General features: G+C 31.0%; 3 protein-coding genes across 10 annotated transcripts; all 3 read right to left on the reverse strand.

The window, feature by feature from the left end:
- Positions 1 to 957: 957 nt before the first annotated feature.
- LOC107412424 (uncharacterized) lies at positions 958 to 3572 on the reverse strand. The gene is made up of 3 exons (XM_016020202.4): positions 3191 to 3572; positions 2303 to 2572; positions 958 to 1242 (listed from the first exon to the last, which is right to left on the reverse strand). The coding sequence occupies exons 1-3, from the start codon at positions 3411 to 3413 to the stop codon at positions 1187 to 1189; spliced, it is 549 nt and encodes a 182-aa protein (XP_015875688.3). The 5' UTR covers positions 3414 to 3572; the 3' UTR covers positions 958 to 1186.
- Positions 3573 to 4292: 720 nt separating this feature from the next.
- Positions 4293 to 7080, reverse strand: LOC107412421 (pentatricopeptide repeat-containing protein At4g19890). Of its 2 annotated transcripts, XM_048469203.2 has the most exons (2): positions 6732 to 6872; positions 4293 to 6634 (listed from the first exon to the last, which is right to left on the reverse strand). In XM_048469203.2, the coding sequence occupies exon 2, from the start codon at positions 6590 to 6592 to the stop codon at positions 4808 to 4810; it is 1785 nt and encodes a 594-aa protein (XP_048325160.2). In that variant the 5' UTR covers positions 6593 to 6634; positions 6732 to 6872; the 3' UTR covers positions 4293 to 4807. The 2 variants fall into 2 exon arrangements, with proteins under 2 accessions (XP_048325160.2, XP_048325159.2); XM_048469202.2 differs by having other exon boundaries at positions 4293 to 7080.
- Positions 7081 to 12011: 4931 nt separating this feature from the next.
- On the reverse strand, positions 12012 to 16622 carry LOC107412427 (flavin mononucleotide hydrolase 1, chloroplatic). Of its 7 annotated transcripts, none has more exons than XM_048468278.2 (10): positions 16261 to 16622; positions 15222 to 15297; positions 15002 to 15097; positions 14494 to 14545; positions 13917 to 14031; positions 13760 to 13830; positions 13312 to 13399; positions 13071 to 13185; positions 12389 to 12432; positions 12012 to 12253 (listed from the first exon to the last, which is right to left on the reverse strand). In XM_048468278.2, exons 1-10 carry the CDS (start codon positions 16512 to 16514, stop codon positions 12232 to 12234), a joined length of 933 nt encoding a protein of 310 aa, XP_048324235.2. In that variant the 5' UTR covers positions 16515 to 16622; the 3' UTR covers positions 12012 to 12231. The 7 variants fall into 7 exon arrangements, with proteins under 7 accessions (XP_048324235.2, XP_048324237.2, XP_048324242.2 ...); XM_048468280.2 differs by having other exon boundaries at positions 12384 to 12432; positions 16261 to 16616; XM_048468285.2 differs by having other exon boundaries at positions 15222 to 15325; positions 16261 to 16400.
- Positions 16623 to 16797: the final 175 nt, after the last annotated feature.

Here is a 16797-nt window from a genome sequence, read left to right on the forward strand (position 1 = left end):
AGCAAAATATTTTAAACACCTCTTATAATTTTATTCTCAACTTGCTGGATGGGTTATTCAAAAGTGGCTAGGATCAAGACTCTCTAGAGGATAGTGTCTACCTCTTAAGTAAAAGTATCACAAAAAACCTATGTTAATAAATGTAAAACATTCAAAAGAAGCAACATGTCGAGGAAAAAAATAAATAAATAAATAAATAAAAAACCAACCAAACCAACATAGTATGGTTCTTTTCTTAGAAATCCTATGTGTACTTTGTGCTTCTGCACACACACAATGGTAAAAAGACCTATATATCCACATTGATTTGTTCAAATATTAGATTTCTTGAAAGCTTCTTTAACTTCACAGTGGTATGGAATGGAACTCTGTCAATCAGTTGGAATCATGCACAACTTCATGGTGCAGTCAAATGTATCTTAAATGGTTGCAGCTTCATTTGGCTTTTAACTTGTGGAATTGACTGCAACTCATAAACCAGTTGAAATTCACGACTGTGTCACCAATGGAAAAACTATGCTGCTTAATTTTTTACCCTTCTTCCTCTCCCTCTCTGATTCAACATCTCTCTATTATTATTTGATCCAAACAGATGATGACTATGAAGCAAGTCCATCTGAAGTATGCCTTGTATTTGATCTACACGCTAATAGCAAAATAATCATGCGGCGCATTACTATTGTTTCCTCTGTTTTATGATACCACCAGTTATTACATTTGAGCCAATGGAACCGTGACTAAGTGTATTGGGCTCAAAAAACTAAAAATTACATTAAAAATAATTTTAATGACCAAAATACATAGATTATAAAAAATTAAAAAATTAAAAAGAAATTAAGTTTGATGCAAAAAAAGCCCCCATAAAAAAGAACAGTTTAAAGACCGAAATCAAACTATAAGCATAGTTTAGGGGCTAACAAGCAACAATAACAATTAATAAACATGGGAATCCAAAGATGGGGCGAAAAACCATACTTTGATATCATGTTATCGTTGTCCTGAAATCTCAAGATAAATAAAAAGGAATAAAAGAAAAAAAGGGGCACAATTACTTATGTTCAACATTGCAAACACTTGAAAAATATGAGATACGAATTTTTCCATCATTGATTAAAATTAACATAACCATGGAAAAAAGATGCACCGTTTACAAGCATTCTCTAATCATCATGCACGGAATAAAGCTTCAGGAGCACATTGCCTTCTCCAATAGTTCTTGTAGTTCTCCACTTTTGTATGCCTCTGCAAATGAAACAAGCTCATTAGAGATTCCATAACTAGTTTTTAGTTTTTTTGGGTCTTGAGCATAACCAATTTTTATGAAGGTTTTTGATATACATAGCAGACTGAAAAAACAACACCAGAAATAACATAATACACAACAATCAAATAGAAGAGGGTTTGGGAAACATATTAAGCATAAAGCTAAATTTTCATACCAATATAACAAAAAACCTCTATACCATTCTCCATATAACACATGCTCTGCCATTGACTGAATCTAGTTTTACATAAGCTTTTTCTTCTGGGTCTGACTAGTTTTACACAAGCTAAAGATCATGAAACCTTTTATGGAAAAGTAGGTTTCAGGTTTCATAGAAAAAGTAACATATATGACAGCTTCATAGCCACCATCAAGAGCTATTCCCTGGAACATGCTGAGATTCAAGAGCTGAACAAGAAGAAGAATAGTTACATATAATATATGCACACAGCATAGGTTCCATAAACCTTTTTCCGTTTCAACTTCTTTTTTTTTTTTTTTTTGGTTGTGGAAATATAGAACCAAAAATACAACACTTTGCATTAATGTACTTCTTTTCTTGAAGCAAGTTAAGTAAATTTCCTACCCAAACAACCTCTTAACTTGTTTCAAGTTAATAAAATTTGGTCCAACTGAATTGTCCAACATGTAGAATGTTCTTCTTTTTAAAAGGATATCTATAAATGTAACGTAAAATTCAGCCAAAAATCTTCAATTGTATATCATTGAGTTAAATATCAATACATATGTAAATAGCACCTCTAAGAATTTCCTTCATATGTCATCTTTATTTCTCATGGTTGCAAACTTAGTTTTGCTGATTCCATAAAGTTAACATGTAGCATTTTAAAAAGTCTCAAGGAAGATGATGTAAAGTAAACAACCAATAGAGGCTTTGGACAATCAGCACAAATTCTCGACGACTTCAATTTCTATGTGCTCACCCATAACAACAGAAGATGATAGTATGTGGTATAAGCGATAGAAAATATCAAGCCCATAAACTATCAAGCCCATAATATATTTAAATGAACTTACCAATGGTGATGTCACAGCCACCAAAAAACTCTCCTTCAATGTAAAGTTGAGGAAACGTTGGCCAACTTGAATACTCCTTCAATCCTTGACGCAGTAATTCATTTTCTAGTATGTTTATTGTTTCAAAAGGTACATTCAAAGACTTCAATATCTGCACTACGGTGTTTGAAAATCCACATTGTGGAAAGTCCTTTGTTCCCTTCATAAAAAGAACTACTTTTTTTGAAGTAACAACTTTGTCAAGTGTAGTCTTAAGCTCTGGGGTTAACGCTGTATGCACATCATACACATGCACAGAGTGAGCACCATTTTATGTAATATTAATAAACAAACCAATATTAAGGGGGGGGGGGAAAAAATCCACGTGAAACAAATAACTAGGGAAACTACTGCAACACAATTTGTAACATTCAAAAATTGACAAGACCTCTCCAAGTTATCCAAGAACTTGTGTAAATTTTTTCAAGAACATAATTCAAGAATCTATATCATTTGCTGTGACAATTTAATTATTTATTTTTTATTTTTTTAAGAAACATTTACTACACTTACTGATAAGACCCAACAAACCTTCAATTCAGAAATACCAGTTTGAAGCGAATATTTCAATTAATCAATCTCCAGCAAAGAACCCCCCCAAATCTTCTTGTATCCACTCACTATTACTCGAAATAAACAAAACCCACAAACAAAATCAAAAGAATGACGATGAAATGTGCCTAATTTCTTCTGCTCGTCTCAACCAAATCATACCCACCAGACTAAAACTCCTTTCCAATCCAACTATCTAACCCTCCCCCCCTCATTCAATACATGCTCAACATGCTTTAACATGATGGCAAAAAAGAAGAAAAGTGAAAAATTGAGAGAAAAAGGAAAGTAATTTACCAGAGAAGCAACGAAAGGAGGCAGTTCTCATAGAAGAATGCTTGGTCCTGAAGATGAAGGCATTGGGAGAAGTTAAAAAGAGTGGGGAATAGAGAGGCCTAGTGGGGCAGGGGAGGTGAAGTGCAGTGGTGGGCTTGGGTCGGTTGGCCACTGCTCCAGAAACATAGGAGGAGGAAGAAGTTGGTGGTATTCTTATCAACTCCAAGGAACCAACACCCACCATCTTCTTTCTTCTTCTTCCTTCTTCTTCTTTTGGTTTTGCTCTCTGGCTTTGTTTTTCTCTGTGTTTCTTTGTTCTTTGATTGGTCTTTGTTCTACTTTTGTTTGTCGTTGTAACTTAGAAAGAGAGCATTTTTTCTGGTCCTTATATTCCTCTTTCGAGATTCGGCACAGCTCCGAAGAAGTCTATATTTACCGGTTACCCCCAAAGTCCAATTGGCACCGTACAGCCAGAGGAAACAATTTTTTTTTTTTTTTCCCAAAAAGAAATTTACACAAAAACTTCTATTACTAATTGATGGACGGTGATAAAATAATGCACAGAATAATAGGATTTTTTTTAACGCAACAATTGTCTTGAAATTTATTGTCCAAACAAAATAACTATTTTTATATGTTCAAAAAAAAAAAAAAAAAAGAAAAAGAAACAAAACCAAAACAAAAACAAAATGACTATTCATAGAAACTAAAAAGACTTTATATTAAACTAAAGTAAAAATAACAAACAAAGAACAAAGAATAAAAAGTTAGAACGACGAAGAATAATTCAACTCGCTTAAATTGTTTAAACACTTACAATCTCCTTCTTCTTCTTTTTTCTTTTTTTCTTTTTTTTAAGGTATATAAATTGCCATTTTTATTTATGTATTTGAAGGATAACTATTATACAACATAAGGAAGAGAAATTAATCAAGGAAGTTACACTTGTTGGTTTTACTTTGTTTCAATCCTAATGCCATATTAATTGTTCAATTTATTTTCATAATGTCACTTATGATTAGATCATGGAGCTCACTGAATCAATAAAAAGCTAAAAGACGGTTGGCTCAATTCATTGGTAAAGTATCTATTTTACCAATGCTTGATGAGACATTTTGCAAGATATGGAATGAATATGCATGAATCATGGCCAAGTGAGGCATGAAACATTATAATAACTTAAAAGAACCAAAAACTGATATAATGTTTAACAAAATATGTTCAGCTTAGACGATTAATTGCAACAATTGATCAATAAATAATGAGTCAAACATTAACATTCCAGCAACCACTCTGATTTTTGGGGATTATCATAGTTGGTCATTATAAAGTCTCAGTAGTACATGGCAATGGAGCTCCTCAAGCATAACCATAAAAACATTGCCATAGCATGCTGAAAAGTCACCAAGCATTTCAGTTATAAAGAATGGATTAAACAGAGTTATGGCGATGGAGCTTCTCAAGCATAGTATAAGAAACATTGGCATGGCATGCTGAAAAGTCAGCAAGCATTTCAGTTATAAAGAAGGGATTTAACCGAGCTAAATCCTCCAAAAAACTGCAACTTGAACATGATTTGGAAAATTTTTAGCTCCTGAAAAGCAAATGAATTCAGCAAATATTTGATACAATGGGATGCTAGCCAATTCCTTTAGAGACTCTTTGAGTCAAGTCTGAAACAAGAGCATACTTATTGCTCTCATAACATGCAGTCGTAAAAGCAGCCAACGTTATGTGGTCCACGTTACGGTCCTTGTCCACCAATTTATTGAAAAACAATGCTGCCATACCTACTTTCTTCTCATTGCAAAGCTTTCTGACCAAGGTATTAACAGTTCGGATCCATTGCTTTCTTTCTAGCCTTTCCAAGATAGCCATTGCAGTAAAGGAATTGTCATTCTTGCAATATTCATAAGCTAATGTCAACCTGGTAACTTCACAAGGTGACATTCCCTTATCTATCATGATGTTATATAACCTGCAAGCTTCATCTAACTTATTCTCTTTGCAAAGACCACTTATTAGAGCACAATAAGTAATACCATCTGGTACACAACCATGGTCACCCATCCGCTGGAAAAACTTTGTGGCCAAGGTTATGTTTCCATCCCGGCAATACCCACATATCATGGATGTATAAGTTTCCTTTGTGGGAACTAAACAATTTTTTATAGCGTCTTCAAACAATTTTTCACTTTCCTTCATTTTCTTTTGCCGACAGAAAGAGGCAATCAATGTGGTATAAGAATACATATCAGGTTGCAAACCAACCTTGACCATCTTATTAAAAAACACCAGGGCTTCCTTAGTATCACCCTTCTTGCAGTGCTCAGATATTAGAATTGTATAAGTAACTCTATCAGCTTGTAATCCATGGTGAAATCCCTTCTTTATCAGTTTATAAGCCTCTGAAAGCCTCCCTTTCTTGCAGAGGCCATCCATCACTGCATTGTATGTATAGATATTTGGGGCAAAACCCTCAGTAGCCATAATATCCATCAACTCATATGCTCTTTCAAAGTTCCCAGCTTTAGAATGCCCATCAATGAGGGTAGTGTATGTATTGGTGTTGGGAACCAGTCCCTGTTCTTTCATCTTGTTCAACAACATCTCTGCACGGTTCATCTTGTCCTCTTTGCAGTAGCCACTAATCATGGCAGTATATGTATGTACATTTGGCTTGTAATTGTCACTGCGGACAAGCTTAAGGAACAGTCTAAATGCCTTTTCAGTCCACCCCTTCTTGCAGAGCCCATCAATTAATGTGGTATGGGTATACACATTAGGTTTCCAACCTTTCCTTACCATTTCCTCCAGCATATCAAATGCTTGTTTAACGCTGCCCCTCTTGCACAAACCATGAATCAAAGTTGTAAAATTAATCAAATTAGGCTTGAAGCCCATCTTAATAATTCTTTCGAAAAACCAAACTGCTCGGTTTGTAAAACCATTTTCGCAAAATGTACTAATAATCAGAGTAAATGTCGCATTATCTACCACAAAGCCTCTCTCAAGCATTTCACTTAACCACCTATCTGCCTCCAAAATTCTACCAATCTTACAATAACCAACAACCATAGACTTATAACTGCAAGAATCGGGAGATACCCCTCTCTGCCGCATTTCCTCAAACATGTTCTCAGCATATTCGGCTAAAGACATTCGACTAGCAATGCCGACCACAGAATTCAAAGTGCGAGTGCTAAGCATAAGACCCTGGTTTTGCAACTCAATAACCATATCAGCAGCCTCCTTAAACCTCCCGATCTCCGCAAAATTCTCCACCATACACTGAATTACTTCATGGGCTCTCACCAAATTCTCATTAGCAATCAACGACATTACGCAAACTATGTAGAGCCGCATGAAATGACGAAACTTGTCGAAGCCAATTGCCCAGTAAAAGAAGCTCAATGCCACCATAGAACCAGCCTCATCGGCTAGTGAAGCAATAATAGTCGTAGCCTGTTCATGGGTCAAAGATTCGATTTTTACATTAAGATTTAGCTTAGGAGGTGATTGTCTCAAATGGGTATGCTGGTAATAAGATTCGCAGACTAACCCACAGATTGTTCTGACAACAGACTGAGGTGATGAAGGAGAAGACGAAGACGAAGAGGAGGAGCTGGTGAAGGGATGATCAGAGTAAGCGTAGAAAGAGAGTGTTCTGAGAGAGGAAAGAGAGTTGAGGATTGAAATTTTTGATATTTTCGGTTGAAGGCCATGTGATCTTAGAAACTGAGGAGTAGAACGAGATACCATTCAAAATGAAATCGAACTTCTAACGTCCTTCAAGGCTGATCTAATGGCGGTTGGGGCTTTTTCTTTCGAAGAAAATAAGATTAGGCAATTGGAGTTTTTTTTTTTTTTTATTTAATGACATGTTTGTTATTTTATCAATGTTATGGAAATAAGAGGGGAAAAAAAACAAGACATTTTAGTTTTGATTAAAGAATTATAAAGTATATATACTTATATGACCTAAAAAAAAATATATATATATATATATATGATTTTATTTTATTTATTCTTTTGTCTTCTCATCATAACATTTAACAATGTGAAAAGGGATTTCAACACCCACCCCCCCAACAAAGAAAAAAACAAAAAAAAAAAAAAAAAAAGAGAGTGAATTAAGCTCCACTTTGTGAGAAACTTTGTATTATTGTAAATTTAACTCAACCTGCAATTCATGTTCATTTGCACATTTTACTTGTTCTTCACTCTTCTTAGACAACAGAGGCAAAGACATCAAAAAGCTTTTTCCACTATGAAAACTTTCACTATAGTTTTGAGTTTTCAATATGATCATGCATAATTAGTAATCCACGTGTTCTTTGGGGAGCTTGAAAGAGGAGAAAAAGAAATAAGAAACTGAGCCAACGACATCACCACTAACACCATGGGAATGCACAAAATGAAATGGAGAAGAGGCTATTGGGTTTTGTTGCTAAGAGGAGAAGCAACAAACAAATGATAATAGCAGCAAAAAGGAGAGAGAAGTTCACAAGTGATGAGAATAGAAAAAGCAAAACATAAATGAGAAATGGAATTCTTGCTCCAAAAAGATGTTGGGCATTAGGCAGGGCAGTAGAGCATGTCAATCTTGAATCTTCCCTTTGCAATGTCGTTCGCCTAGAAAAAAAAATAAAAAAATATATACGATAGAACCAAAAATCTCAATTTGGAAACCATTTGTTCACTAAAGCAAATTCAATTTAGTAAGCAAAAATGTTCATATGACAAGCCGAAATGAGCATCGCATAAACATCTTCATGTTTCTTTGGACACATGCATTTTATAGTTGTATAAATTTCTCTTCTAGTAAATGAAATCATCTCAATCGTAGGACAGTGTTCTTCTTTTTTTTTTTTTTTTTGGGTTTTTCCTTTATCTTCTTATAGCTTTGATATGCCTAGTCTCAAAGACTTTGGCTGAGGATTCTACCAGGGATCTTGTAAAAGTGTTGACTTAATAATGGTTACATCAAAATGCTTCTTTCCCCTAATTACCAGTTTTGTCAGAGGCGGTGAAATTTAATACCTTATTATATAATTTATTACCACTAATTGAATTCCTGATAACTTTATTTAGTGATATGTTGCTCTTTAATTCTATTTTGTTTAATGAAAAAGACGTAGACAAGGCTTCTTAGAGCAAATGGTGGTGAATCATATTCTCTACTGCTGTTTTTGTGGTTTAGAACTTAACAATGGTAAGCTGATTAATTTGATATGTTTGGTAATCCCAACTAAATTTGATGTGAAACATTCGAAAACCGTGCATTATTTATCAATACTTTATTATAGTTATCCCCAAAAAAATGTTTACTTTATTGCATTTTTTTAATTGGAATATCCATATTAATATTCAGTGGTGAATATCAACCATACGAGTTGAGTTAAATAAATCTCAATATAACTGTTGAAAAAAAATCCAACATCGGAGCATTTTTAATTATGCGAGCTGCCATTTTCTAGATTGAAGGAAATAGATAAATAATAATAATTACAAAAATAAAATAAAATAAGATGATTATATTTAATTGTATTGCAGAGAGAACTAATAATTAAGAATATTCTAATATTTTAATGATTAAAGGATTTTAATCAATTAAGAAAAATAAATTAGAACACTAATAATAATAAAAATTAAGCCAATAAAATAAACGATCTAGGATCAGTATAAAATTAAATGGTGAAAATTAAATAATAAGTGGCCAAAAGACCTGTTTTATGTTAAAAATTAGAATTAAAAACGAAAAAATTATTCTAGTATAAAGAGATATAGTAGAAGTTAAGGTATCCTCAATAAATAAATGATGCTTCAATATATAGTAAGAAAAATCATACATAAATCTCTTTTTTTTCGATAGAATATTTGAAAATCTTTTATTTCTAAAACCCAATTGATTTTTTTTTTTCTAATTCATATGGGATATTTTTCCTTTTGCTTCCTTATTATCTTACGCCGAAAATATTAGTACAAACAATAACATCGAAATGATAACTTTTATGAAATTAAAACTTTTTTATTACAATAATTCGAATCTAATTACAATTACTTTCAAAAGAAATTACAATATAATAAATGAATAGAATTAATATATCTTTCATTATGTATTTTGCTGCTCTTGTATTCAAACTCTTTTTCCGTGGATCTAGCAATACCTGAAAAAGAAAACGAAAAGCAACACAGCAAATAAAGCAGGGCATCAATGTTATCCTATTATGCGCTTTCTACTTAAAAAAATGTATTTGTTACTTGATGTAACACTTTCTCTAATGTTATCCCTTCCATATGCCAAGCATAACAAATAAAATATGATAGTATTAGACTTACATATCATTTTTCTCTTAGCCAAGGGTTGTGTATTTAGTTAGAAAAAAAATAAAAATGAAATCTATTTATAAGACCAAGCAGAATAATTAAAATATTGAAAATAAGCGTAAACACCCCAAAACTAGTATTTGATAAATAATGAATAAAATATTGAGTTCATCGATGTTTGTATTTTGAATAATATTAGAGTTATCAAATAAATCTATTAAGATACATACAAATATTAAGATATATACAAATATTATGAGTCAATATTTTATTAATCAAAATTATAGTTATGAATAAATAAATCCTTAAAAGGATAAGTGTAACCAAAGATAATTCATTATATTAACATATCTCATTTAATATATTTTTTGATAAATTTATTTAATATTTTTTCATTTTTTGAGGAAAATATTTATTTAGTACTCGTATATTTGCTTTGGATCTCAAATTTTGTCCGTTCATTTACTCTTGTTTAGTTTCAATACTGTGAAAATGACAATTCTTTTCTCTAATGCATCATTGTAATAAACATTAAAAATAAAAACATTTCTCTTCATATTATCTGCCAATTTATTTATCTAGTATTATATCTTTTAGTATATAACCACGCATTTTTTTTATTAGATTAATGGCCGAATTAGGTAAAAGAAAGGAAAACAAGATGAAATAGCATTTTATTAATTGTTATGATTATTTTTGTATAATCTATATGTATAGATATTGATTCAAATGACATACATGATGATTCATTACTAATAATGAAGTAACAATGATTTTATTGATGTTATGGTAAAAAATATATATACATTGATTTACTAAAAATAGTTAAAATATTGTACTAAATTAGTTTGATTAGTTTTGTTGTTTTAGATCATTTATTAATTTAAAAATATAATTATTTATACTTCCTTAGAAAAATATAGTTATTCTTATATTAATAATATGCCTAGAATTTTTCTGTTTAAAAGTTTATTATTATTATTATTATTATTATTAACAGTTAAGTTTAAGTACAAAACTCCATTTTGAAATTCTTTTAATCTTGAAAATCATTCCATGAGTTATGTGAGGGAAAAAAAAAGAAAGAATAAAGCGTATATTGATTGAATGAGATTTACACTGGTGGAGAAATCCTGTTTACAAATCTTTCCATGACATAAATAAGTACAACAAAATGAAGATAAATAACAAAGATAAAATAAGTAATAATATACAAAAGGTAATTTTCTTATCTCAAGCAATAATAAGCATTCATCTATGGTATTATCATGATATTGATAATATCATAACATTTTTTTTTTTTTTTTGCTTGATGATAATATCATAACATTATTCAAACATTTCTTATTTATCTGATAAAATGAGTGATAATGGACAAATTGTAATTATCTTATCTTAAAGGATAATAAGCATCCATATATGATATTATCAATATCATAACATTTTTCAAACATTTCTTATTTATTTATTTTTTCTTAGTTATATATAAATAAATTGGTCAAATGACATTAAGAGAATTACTTCTATTTTAACATCCATTATAGTGATGCATCGGAGAAAAGTTGTCTTTCACATGTATTTTTAGAAACGAAACACCTCTAAAACATCAAAATTAAATAATGTCAAATATATATATATATATATATATATATGCCACCAAACAAAGCATAGTATGAGACCAACCAAATATGCACAAAAATTAAATGAATATAATTATTGAATAGTTATAAAATACCAAACCTGTTTTACCAATCAAAGAAAACTTACAAATGGTGTGGTCTATTTTAATTAATCCATTGATTTCACCAATACGGTTCAAATCTTTTTCATAGAGAGACAACGTTAAATTTTGTGAGTCCCATTCTATCTTATTTATGGTTGAACTAGGTGTAAATACATGTAGCACATTCTCTTTAGAGCGCCGACTGGAAAACACAAAGAAAATAACAGAAATGGAAAAAGAAAGGTTATATAAAATAAAATGAATATGATTTTTATTGAACCCAACCATGAGAAACTTAAAAAAATAAAAAACAAAAAAAATAAAAAAATACTTATTGATAAATATATATATATATATTTTTTTTAGAAACACTAAAAGTTCTCCAAATTTAAAGACAAATTAAGAAATTAAAAGTTTTCAAAATTGAATTTCTAATTTTTCAGAATTATATTTATAAGAAACCATTATATCATATTGAAAATTTTCATTTTTTGCTTAGAGACAATAAAAATTTCTAAAATTATAATAAGCATGAAGTAATAAATTAAAAGCATACATGATAATCAATATATATACATACATATATATATATATATATATATATATATATATATATATATATATTACTAGGCTTACCAAAATGTTTATCAAATTTATTTACCATGTGCTAGATGATGTAACAATATTTAATTAGTTTATTTTTTTTAATTTATTTGTTCATTTATGTGTTCACTTTTCCATATTTAGATTATATGCATATGCAAACCAACAACATTTTAACAAATATCATTTGGTAAATAAATGCAGTAAACATTTTGATACCTGTAGTGTAGTATGCATCACTGCCAAATATTTAAATAAACATCATATATTATTAAACCTTCAAGCTCCCTAAAAATTTAAACCTCGCTTGCAAATTTACAAAGTTTTTCCTATAATCGTTCAAGAGGACTTTAACATAGCTTCTAAGAAAATTTAAAAGGTAATAGGAGAACCTTTCGCAGGATTTTCAATCCAAACAAATACTCCACCTACAAGTGCCAAACACTCCTTTAGTCCTTTAAGAGGACTTTAACAAATATTAAATAGGCAAAATAGGCAAACTAAAGCTTGAAGGTAATTATAATATTTGATGAAAAGTAATCTAAATTAATGCTTAACCTTACCACCCCACTGCATCATAACTTGTGTAGCAAATTTCCTTTCCTTCCTGCCATAAAAGATATAAGAGATGATAAGCATAGAAAACATTTGAAAACTCATTTGTGAGAAAAATGGCTATCATTGCCAAAAAATACTTATCTGTGTGTATGCAGGATCATTAACTGTTTTCAAATCAAAACTTCCCACTTGACAAAGTATACATGAAATGAAAAGCATCATAAGAAAAGATAACTCCAGCTAAAACAAAAAGTTCAATAGCAATCAGTCCATATATCAAATTGGTAATGCTGCATAAATGCAATACTCAATTCATAGCAAATGGCATATCTCATCAATCCACAGTTATCATGCTTAAACAAATGGATGAGAAAATTAAATCACTTAGAAAATCTAGGCACAAAAATTTTACATACAATTGGAATTTAATGTATTTCACTTGGACAAAGAACAATACAAGTACTCTTTTTGGATCTTTGAGCAGAAAATGATTTCTGCCCCTCCTTATCTACAAATATATCCCAAATTATCCTGAATATGGAAAATCAGAACAGAAATGTAAATGTTATTAATTTACAATTTCTATTTCTTAAAAAAGAAAATAAACAAATATAGTGCTCACTCAAAGAATTCAAATTTAATGAGCTAAAGTAGGAATCAAGAAAATTGATCTTCTACAAGGTTTACTTCATCTGTTGAAATCTGAATCCCCATCAGAGAAAGATCTTCAAGCAGTGTTTTCGCATCCTTGAAATGCAGGCCAATGATACCAAGTGCTATTGCAGCATTCACATTTGTTTTGCTGGTGAAAAATCAATAATATTTTATGTTGGTAAAAAAAAACTTTGTTTGTGTGTTTTTGCATTTCACATATATTAGAAAATATATATATATATATATCAGTGCTTGGAAAATAAAACGATATGACCTGTCATCAATGAAAATGCAGTTCGATGGATCAACTTTAAGATGTTGCAAAGCATCCAAATAAAAACCATGATCTGGCTTCCTCTTTCCTGAAACAAATAAAAAAGATCCTCAATATAACATTGCTACTATTTTTGAACAAGGAACCATAAATGAAATAAAATTGAATCACACCTTATGGTTATCCCTGGAAATTTTGAATTAAGAAAGAACAGAATTTTGTTTTTTCCTTTCATAATTACAACCAATTACCATAATTGAATACTAGAAAAGCGAATAGTTCAAGCACTCAAAAGCCCCATTGTAAATGCATATGAGCAAGTTTCACTATGAGGTCACAAGAAGTTCTAAAGCCTCTCTCTTTATGGGCATCAACAATACATATGATCAATGTCACTTCTACAAGAGAGAGAGAGAGAGAGAGCCAGGATGTACAAGCTTTTACTTACCATTTTTACACGAACAGAATGTCCAAGACAAATATCTTGAGATTTTTAACTTATCCTCAATCATTTGATACCTACAAAATAAAGTTTCCTCAAAATGAAGACGCTTTCCCTTTTTCTTGGGCATAAGAAATTATCATGACTTTGATTTTTATCAAACCAGTTGGGATAGTTCGTGAAAGCATGCATCTCGTAGTTATTTTGTCTAAGTCCATAAAGCAATTCTTCAACACCTTCAAGGTAGGAATATCCACTTCTCATACAATTTTTCAGTCCTGCTCAAAGGACAAATGAAGTTGGTAAATCCATAGCATTAAGACAAAAAACACATGAACGAAGCAACATAACAGCTGTTCTAGGAGAACACATTTCTAAATCAGGAATGGTAAAGACAAATTCTAGTTATCCCTAGCACCATAAATTGCATAAGCAAAACAGGATAGAAAATGGCTACAAAATTCCAATATTAGTACCATTGTCTTAGTTACAATTAGAATCATGATGCTCGTATTAGGAAAAATATATATCTATATATATATATATATATTTGGATAATTAAAGGTTTGTCACATGTCAGAAGTTATACGTAGCAGAAAGAGCAAAAGCAATGTTTTAATCATCATTCCTCAAACCTTATGCAATTTGCCTGACAGTTGACCAAAATCGCTGAGAAGATGCAATTAACAAAAACATAGAAAACTTTGGAAACAGAAAAAGTTACAGAAATTCCTATCAACCTTCCAAATCAAATGGCCTTCCATCTTTAAAAAATTTTCTGCCAAGCTCTACCTGAAGAAAATAATATAGAACTGTAAAGAAATTGGACAAGGTATAGAAAGAAAAACAATGGCAGAACAAGAAACTTAAGTGACAAGTTATTATAAGATACATAGAAAAGTATAGAAATAATAAGCCCCTCAACTAGTTTTAAACGGCTCAATCAATCCCAATATCACTTAAAAGAGTACAATACAGCCAAAGGAGGGTCAGAATAGTATTTGGAGGTATGTTAAGAACCAACTAACGGTTGTCTATATGAAGAATAAATAATAATGGAAGTATCATGGTGCAATTACGACAATGATCTGGTGCAAGAAAGATTTACAAGCTAAAAATCATTACAAAATTGCTCAGGATGAGGTTCTCCTTCAAAGATTCTTAAAAAATGTCGACATAAGTTATATGATGGACTCATAAATCTAAATTTTGGATATACTATCTGAAGATTTAAAAGCTCTATATTACTGAAAACAATCCTGGTAAGTCAATGCTATTATTGCTTCGAAGCTTCATGGAGACACCGAAAGCCAAGGTGCAAAATGAAATGGAGTGTTCCACATTCTGTTGGATTTTAGAAGTTCAAAAATCAAATGCTTGGTAGTGGTAAAAATACTAAACCAATTTACACATGAAGATAGAATCCTTAGATAGTTGAAACTAAAAGCACAGGAGATACATCTCACACCTCATTAATCCACCCCTTTTCAAACTCAATCCAAGCATTTGGGTCCTTGCATTCGATTAGTTCCTCCATAGACATTCTGCTCATAAATTCTCAATAAGATTATCCTAAGTAACATAAAAAAGAGAAATTCTATAAAGTTGTAAAAATAAAGCCAAAACTATATACCATCTAAAACACTAAGGATATATTTATAATATTTTGGCATGTTTCAACAATACCATGTGAAAGTATTCTTCAAACATAATATGCAAGAACAGTAGAACTAAATAAATTACCAAAACCCTATGTAGCAAAACCATCCTTCTCAGAAGTAATCATGAGTGAAATTTGCATGTAAAAGAAAGATTACCATAAATTGAAAACAAGAACAGTACTTTAAAATACAAAAGGCCATTTTCATTTCACTTGAGATGGAGGGTGATGAGAAAGTATTACACTATAATACAGAAATGAGAAAGTATAATGAATTTGAGCCTATAATTTCTTGCCACGTATCAAGAAAGCAGTTAACCAACAATAAATTGGATTAGATTCTGTAGGTTTTTCTTCTCCTAAACCGCAACATGAAACGAGCTTAGACAATCCAAGTAGGCAACTACCCATACTTCAATGCATTTAGTTCAATTCAGATCCTTTTATGCAGATTCAGTTAGTTCCACCCCAAAAAAAATGACAACTTGAAAGAGAGAGGAAAAAAAAAAAAAAAAAAAATGATCCTTTCACTGGGAACCATTATGTGCGAAAGATAAAATTCCTACAGATTCTAAAAGTAGAAGTTTAGGTTTCTCACCACTTAAAACCCACATGTTAGACTAGACTTAACCCATCATTGAAATCCTAAATAAAAAGGGGGAAAAATGCAACTTTAAGGTCTGAAACAGAGGAAACTATCATTCAAGATAACATCTGTTTTTCTATTAATAATATTATTATTATTATTATTTTATTATCCTTTATTTCGTTTTCTGAGCAACCAAACAGATAGAATCCCAATTTAGGAAACAAAACAGAGAAAAATAAAAAATAAAAACTTTGGTACCCGAAGAAGGCGGGGACGTCTTCGTAAAAAGGGTCACGAACAACGGTGCTCATGATGTCAAAAAGAAGTACAGGAAGCTTTCTATTGTCAATCTGGGTTGAAGCTTGAGTGGTACCTGCAGAAGTACTAGTAGACAAACAGGATATGGAGCCGCTGGACTTGTTGGAACGGGGATTCATAGCCATTCTCGCTGCAGATTGCATTGAGGATCTCAGAGGATAACAGACACAGGTCAATCTCAGCAATACAGCCATTATCCAACCTCCACGAGCTCATAACATTTTTAACTTAAAAAACGTTTTTAGAATTCTTTCTAAAGTATTATTCATTTGACGACAGTATGGAATTTCCATATATATATATATATATATACATATATATATATATATATATATTGTTTAGTCAATAGAATGGGGATGAAATTAAACTGTAACCTGAATTCAGACTGATATTTCATTTTGGCATTTGGAAGAAACAATTTGAGTTGAAACTTGCATAAAGTTGGATAGTTAATCACATTTGTATATAATTTTTAAT

The sequence above is a fragment of the Ziziphus jujuba genome, chromosome 10 (genome assembly GCF_031755915.1).
Source record: "Ziziphus jujuba cultivar Dongzao chromosome 10, ASM3175591v1".
Classification (NCBI taxonomy): Eukaryota; Viridiplantae; Streptophyta; class Magnoliopsida; order Rosales; family Rhamnaceae; genus Ziziphus; species Ziziphus jujuba.